We start from the raw sequence: 7,359 nt of genomic DNA on the forward strand, positions 1-7,359 counted from the left end.
TTCTGTTACTCAAAAATGGAAAAATTATTGTGGCAAGAAGCATATTGAGAGCTAGTTGAAAATATATAGTGATTCATATCCTCTGAATGTCCATTTTGACAACAGCCAACATTTTTGCAGTTTTATGGTTAATGCGGATCAATACACGGATGAACTCGCATTCACTAAAATGTATTTGAATTGTGAATTTGGCCAGTCACTGATCTCATTAAAAAGTTATTAATGACTAAACTGTTCTGTTCTCCATCCTCCTCTATGTCTTGCCGATGACGAAATCTGCAGTGATGGACAGGTCACAAGAAATAACGGTGTTGGTCTGCCTACTCTTTCTCAAACTGCAAAAGGTTAGTTTTAATGAAATATACTATCAATAAAAACGCTTTTGAAAGTAAACCTAAAAGCAAAACTTTCTTTCTTCCAAAAAGGCAAAAATGTTGTAATTGACTTTAAGTATTTTTTGGGGGAAATGCCCTTACAGTGTGAGATGGCCAGTGGGAAAGTCTTAGAGGAGACTTATCTGAAGTGGGTCCAGTATAAAGAAGACTGTGTCAGAATGATAGAAAAGGAGCCGCTCCCTCAAGGTACAGAATAACTTCATTCATGTAGTACTGAGTCATCATGCAAAATGGAATATGTCAAGAGGTGGAAAAAGAGAACAAGGAAAATGTCAAATTATGCCATTTCAATTTGATTTGAAAAATGATCATCTATGGCTTTTTGTTGAGGAACAGGTATCTTTTCAGTTCCTTATGTTTGTCTTCCTAGCTGGCTCGTTCTGTAACAGGACATTTGACCGATACGCCTGCTGGCCAGACACTCCGTCTGGCTCTGTGGTCAACATCTCATGTCCTTTCTACCTGCCCTGGTATAATCAAGGTAAATCCCCCGTTTTGTGAGTCTAACTTGTTCTAACAGAACAAACTGAAATGTAAATGTCTTCCTTGTTGAGTATGTTTTTGATGTGTGGCAAGGTCGTGTTTTTACCATCAGTATTGGATACTGATTCAGTGGAAATTTGCTGAAGATATTCAAGTTCCCCATAAACTGAACGTTTGTATCCTCACTACTGACACTGAGAAGAGCCTACAGTGTCTAGCCTTGACAGAGCACAACAAAACAACCATATTGGGAAATGTGCTTATTTAGTTTCTTGGAGAAGGTTAGTTGAGAAGATTGATGCCACTCTTCCATCTGATAGTGGTATTTTCTCATCAAAAATGTAATAAAGCAAATAAGGATATTCCCCAAAATGTCAAACCACAACTTTTAAGCACTTTAGAATATATCACCCTAGTTTCACGGCAGTTCAATTAAATAGTCACAAAATTGAAATCAATAGAGATGTCGTGCATGGACATTCATTTTATATTTTTTTCAGTAAAAAAAACAGTGCCAATGGAAAGTCAACTATGATCTTTTTTTTGTGGTGGCACACAAATTATACACATCCACTATGCAACAGTCAGAGTTTAGGACGTGGTATTACATATTGAGTCAAATGTGTCTGTGTGTCCATGTCTATAAACCCAATCTGATGATTCTGCATGTATGTGTTCATTGTGCCTGAGTATGCATCTTTGTGTTCCTTTTCCCTTTTATGCTGAAATGATAATCTGCCCAGGCTATTTACTTGTCTTCTGCCCAGTGCTTCCACCCCTTGTGACTCTAATAGTGAGTAAGCGGGTAATGAGTGAAGGACTGACTGACTGCTTCTCCTCCAGTGTCCCAGGGTGTTGTGCGCCGACTGTGTGGCTCTGACGGCCTCTGGGAGAGAGATGACAACGGGCAGGTGTGGAGGGACATGACCCAGTGTGAGGAGGAAAAAGAGGTCAAGTCTCAGGAGGTACGACCACCAAAATGTCACAAGCGGGGGGGGGAGGGTAATTTGTTTGAGCCTTGAGCACTTCTTGTTGCTCAGACAAACAGTATATTATGTATTATACATTTAGGAAGACAAATCCTTTTGTTGAGCTGAAACCGGGTGTTACTTGTCAGACCAAAGCCATCATGTAAACAGCTCAAGAAAAAGAACAAACTCTGCAAAACTGATGTGAACCGAGTTTGATGCCAATTAGCATCAATTGTAAGAGACAGATAGAACGATCTACATTAGAATAGGGAAAATCTTTCAAGCCAAAATTAAACACTAACTGATTAATTAGGCATATGATGGTGACAATAAGGAGTTGGCAGATACTCGTATTGACATTAAGCCTTTGCAATAGTCACAGGCAGGAATCCAGCTGCAATTAACTCGGTTTTATTTAATGATCTTTATTGTCTATTGATATTATTTTTTACAAAGTTCTTTGCCAACACAAAAAAGAAGAAATCATAAGGACAGAAAAGTGTGCCTTAAATGCCTGATAAATATGTACTTTACAAGAGTAAAATATCTATTATCAATATCAATAATAATATTTTAAGTGTGTGTTTATGTGGACAATACCTAAAAAAAGGAGCACTAAAAGTGATCTAATAGTTCCAGCAAGCTTCCTGTGTGCAGTGCACACAGGCACATTCCCAATAGTCTGTATAGGGCAAAACCATCACTTTGGCTTTATCAGCATTTGACATCAGAACATTACGAGACATTCAAGGCTTCATGTCTGCAAGATTGAGTGTTAACAGAGGGACGGTCTGCGTAGGTTTATGGCTTTCAGTTCTCACCTCTCTCTCTCTCTCTCTCTTTCCCATGGCATATCTTCCAGACAACAGTCATGTCTTTCATTCAAGCATAAAACTCCAGCCCCCTAGTTGTTGAAATCATTGATGAAGATTTACAGTTCAATGGCCACATTAAAATTGTAACAAAATCATAATTTATGCATCTTAAAAACATATAGCTAAAATTTGAAACGTTGTGCCAAGTAGGAATTAGAAGAGTTAATTCACGCTTTTATTTCATATAAATCTTTCCAATAAGACCATTAGAAATGCCGCTGCTAGAATACTGATGAACACAAAAGAGAGAGAACATATTTCTCCAATTCCTAGATCTCTGCACTGGCTTTCAGTTAAATATGGAATTTCCATCAATGGGTATGAATGATGACAAGTATTGTTAAAGCTCTTTAAGTGGTCGGAAGACTAGAAAAGCGCTACAGGTCCATTTACCATCTTATGGTATTTTATGTATTTTATTTTAAACTTGTCTGTTCTTTTAGGTTATAAAAACGTTTCTGTACTTCATTTATCTCATTTTGTCTTTGCCTGTAAAGAACTTTGAATGACCTCTGTTTATGATAAAGTGCTATATAGATTAACTTGACTTTATATGAAAATCACAAAATGGGTTCATGGCGTTCATTGCCAATAGATTTTTAGGGTGGATTTTTCCTCGAACAATACTTTTTTTTATTGTTTTCATCTTTATATTGTAAACCACAACCATCTGAGTATCCTAGATCAGTGGTCCTCAAATGATGGTACGTGTACCCCTGGGGGTACGTGAAGGCACTCCAAGGGGTACGTGAAATTTAAAAATATATATTAAAAATTAGCATCCATTAAAGAAATCTTTTAAAATATAGTTATTTAATACATATTCAATAAAATGCAAGTCTAAATTCATGAAGATAATTATGTATAATTCTATATTAAATATATATTATGACTGCACAGTGTCAGTGAGACACTGGGAAATACTGATGTTTCTGAAAAATTAAATTTAGTATGTCAACATCTCAAGGCGTTAGAATTGTTCAGGCGGAAAGCCCAGTCTGACGTGCTGGATGTCGCTCTGTTTCTGCAGGAGCAGTTGAACCAACACGGGATGCTTCATGGATACAAATTCATGCATTTGAAATGCATCCAATCTGGTTTGGTAGTGACTCAAAGAACTGTGCGGCACCTGTTAAAAATCCTAGATCCTCAAGGAGTACAGCTGAGGCAACGGAACCGTCTAAGAAGACGCCTGTACACATACATGCCATACAGTGGCCAGTATGGCACCTTTCGTAATTACGAGATCAGGATGTCGTAATTACGAGAAAAGGGGTCTATTTTTTTTTTTTATCCAGTGAATGCAATGCGCTTCCGTAATTTTGCAACTTACTTGGCTGAATTTTTTTTTTAAAGGGGGTACATCACTGAAAAAAGGTTGAGAACCACTGGCCTAGATTATCATATTATTAGTAAAGGAAATTATGAGGTCCCATTTCTCAAACGACTGGTGTGGATTTGTCTTCACAGCTGTGGTTCAAGCAACTGATGGTGAGCTTCAGGATGTTGTACACGGTCGGCTATTCCTTGTCCCTCTTCACGCTCGTCACGGCTCTCATCATTCTCCTGAGCTTTAGGTAAGCTGTCAAATAGCCAATCAGATAGCTGGCTGCAACATTAAATTCTAAATACAAATCAGATACCAAAGAAATAGCACATCTTTAACATTCATAACCATCAAATATTAATGTCTGTAAGAAGGATTGGATTATTAAGTAAATGGAATCTGCTGAACCCATTTTGTAGTTGTATGGGACTAATTGTATTACCTTTAGTGTGCAAATCAGAAGAACACGTGAAGAGATTCAAGAGGAACCAAACATTGGCGTTGCATCTAAAAAATAAATAATCCAAGACAAATAGATGTAAATTATGTGCCTTTTCAGTACAGCTAAAAACAGCATAAGAAAACGAACAAAATCAGGAACAAAGACGCTGTATACAAAAGAATATATAAAGGGTCTAATTTGTGGTACTTGTATGTCCCCTGACAGGAAATTGCATTGCACCAGGAACTACATTCATGCCAACCTCTTCATATCCCTCATCCTGCGAGCTTTATCTGTTATTATTAAGGACACCATGCTGGAACGCCACTGGGGAAGAGAAATCATGAAACACGGAGATGTGAGTGAGATGCTCAGTCACCAGGTGGGTCTTGAAATATATTGATGATGGTTTACTGTTGGTATTTGTTGAAGTTTAAACATTAGCCTTTTGTAATGTGTATTTTGTCATTATGTTAATTTCCACCAGGCTGCTATTGGCTGCAGGGTAGCACAGGTAATGATGCAGTACTGTGTCCTGGCCAATCACTATTGGTTCTTTGGAGAGGCAATTTATTTGTACTCTGTGCTTATTGCCTCAGTGTTCATCAACCACAACAAATACTTACCGTACATCTGTCTTGGCTGGGGTAAGTTCCATCTTTGTGTGTCAAAATGAGCATGCATCAAAGAGTACTTTCTTACCACAGAGCATACCCTATAACAGTAGTGTTGCTTCTATATACTCATGCCATGGAGAGATTTACACAGCCAGCATCTTAAGTTGTTTTTTAAAGCATTTGCAGCACTTAATCGTGCAATCATTTCTGCCTTTAGGAACTCCACTTCTATTTGTGGTTCCCTGGGTAGTGATGAAGCAATTGAAAGAAAATAAAGAGTAAGTGTGTGTGTGTGTGTGTGTGTGTGTGTGTGTGTGTGTGTGTGTGTGTGTGTGTGTGTGTGTGTGTGTGTGTGTGTAGTGTCCCAATGGGCCTACTCACTGTATACATTATAAACAGCTGCCATTTCTTCTCAGGTGTTGGGCTGTCAATGAAAATATGAACTACTGGTGGATCATTCGTTTCCCAATCCTTCTTGTTTCACTAGTAAGGATGACTAATGCAAATAGTCTTCTCAGTGCATGAATCATCTGACATGTTGGTCTCCTCTGTAAAATATATTGTATAATATACATGTTTTGCTATGGATATAGCAATTCATGTTTGGATTTTCTAATCAACAGATCAACTTTTTGATTTTTATCAAGATCCTGAAGGTCATTCTTTCAAAATTACGAGCCAGCAACCAGAGTGGATACCCTGATTACAAACTTCGGCAAGTAGTCTCAGCATATTTTCAATGATGATCAATTAGATTTGTTCTAATCTTTTGTCTGTTTTCTCAAACCAAGGCCACGATTCTAATGTTGTATTTGTCCTGTTAGGCTTGCAAAGGCAACCCTTACCCTCATCCCTCTGTTTGGGGTTCATGAGGTCATATTCATCTTTGCACCCGATGAGCAGACAACGGGTGTTCTGCGCTACATTAAAGTCTTCTTCACCCTTTTCCTCAACTCATTTCAGGTAGGTTCAATTGGACCCGAGAGTAGCTACTTGCTATTGCTGAAACTTTAATACAATGTAACCATCCGGACATTATGTGATGTGTTCCTGTACAGCAAATATAGTTAACAGGACTTTTGGTGGCTTCTCTGCAGGGCTTTCTGGTGGCGGTGCTCTATTGCTATGCCAATAAGGAGGTTTGTTGTTACATCTCATATTCTCATTTAATTTGATGTATCTTACATAGAAGGTATTGATTAACATAGTACTAGTCACAGTATCTGAGAGATAAAATAACATATGTAAATCGTAATCATCAACTAAATCCTGTTGAAACAGTAAATCATCCTGATAATGGTAGTAATGATCTATGTCTAGGTGAATGACCTTTCAGTTTTCATTAAATGTTCGCATCAGACACAAAATGGCATATTAACTCTGTAATGGCTCACCTCCGCTCTGGGTGCAGGTTAGGACCGAGCTGAAGAGGAAGTTACGCAGCTGGAGGATAGAGGCTGAGATTGCATGCTGTAGACAGGGACTAGCCGTTCCTGACTCTCGAGTAGACACCTTCTCCATCGCCACAGTGCCAGAGCGCAACAGATCCTCCGCCTCAACAATGAGGGCAATGCCTGATGGTTCACCCACTCCTGAGAGTTCACTTATTTTTAGATGGCAAGTTCAGACAGCTTCCCCACAGCCTGGTGCTTCTTTGCTGCACTGTCCATCAGTGGTAAATAAAGACAACACCCTGCTCCACGGGGACCAGGTTGACAGCGGACAATCGTCTGTAGCCATGCAGGCCTCCTTCCTCATTCACCTTCAAGACCCAGTGGAGTTACTCCCACATGTTGTGAATATAGATTCAGATTGAATACATTTCTACATTCACTGTAAATTAAAAAAAATTATATGTGGTTTGTCGTGAATATGTAAAATTGTGAATTTGTGATTGTTATTATGCAGGTTGTAAAATTGTGAATATGTGAATATGTGAATAAGTGATTGTGATCATTCAATACATGAGACTCTTTATCAATCTTTAACAAATGGGCTTTATGAATAAAATTATATTCGTTTACATTTACTCCTTCATTGTGTGATGGAAGCAGTGCATACGTTATTTCAGGATGGGTAATTCATTGTCTAAAAAAGCAGTGTATGAGGTAATGACTATCACTTATGATCAATGGATAGAATGAACAGTAGTCTAGTGAACAACAGCAATAAAGTCAACAGAAGCCTCAAAACAGGTTGTACATTAAAACATGCAAAGTTAATCTACACCAGAACTATACATGTCTTCT

General features: G+C 38.2%; 1 protein-coding gene across 1 annotated transcript; it reads left to right on the forward strand.

Moving 5' to 3' along the window:
• Positions 1-284: 284 nt before the first annotated feature.
• Positions 285-6,926, forward strand: LOC306753816 (glucagon-like peptide 1 receptor; the record flags this gene model as incomplete). The annotated part of the gene is made up of 14 exons (XM_079237733.1): positions 285-344; positions 479-581; positions 766-876; positions 1,722-1,843; positions 4,195-4,301; positions 4,719-4,875; positions 4,981-5,140; positions 5,328-5,388; positions 5,527-5,596; positions 5,734-5,825; positions 5,935-6,073; positions 6,208-6,249; positions 6,522-6,690; positions 6,784-6,926. The coding sequence occupies 14 exons, from the start codon at positions 285-287 to the stop codon at positions 6,924-6,926; spliced, it is 1,536 nt and encodes a 511-aa protein (XP_079093859.1).
• Positions 6,927-7,359: the final 433 nt, after the last annotated feature.

The sequence above is a fragment of the Taurulus bubalis genome (assembly GCF_910589615.1).
Source record: "Taurulus bubalis genome assembly, chromosome: 2".
NCBI lineage: Eukaryota > Metazoa > Chordata > Actinopteri > Perciformes > Cottidae > Taurulus > Taurulus bubalis.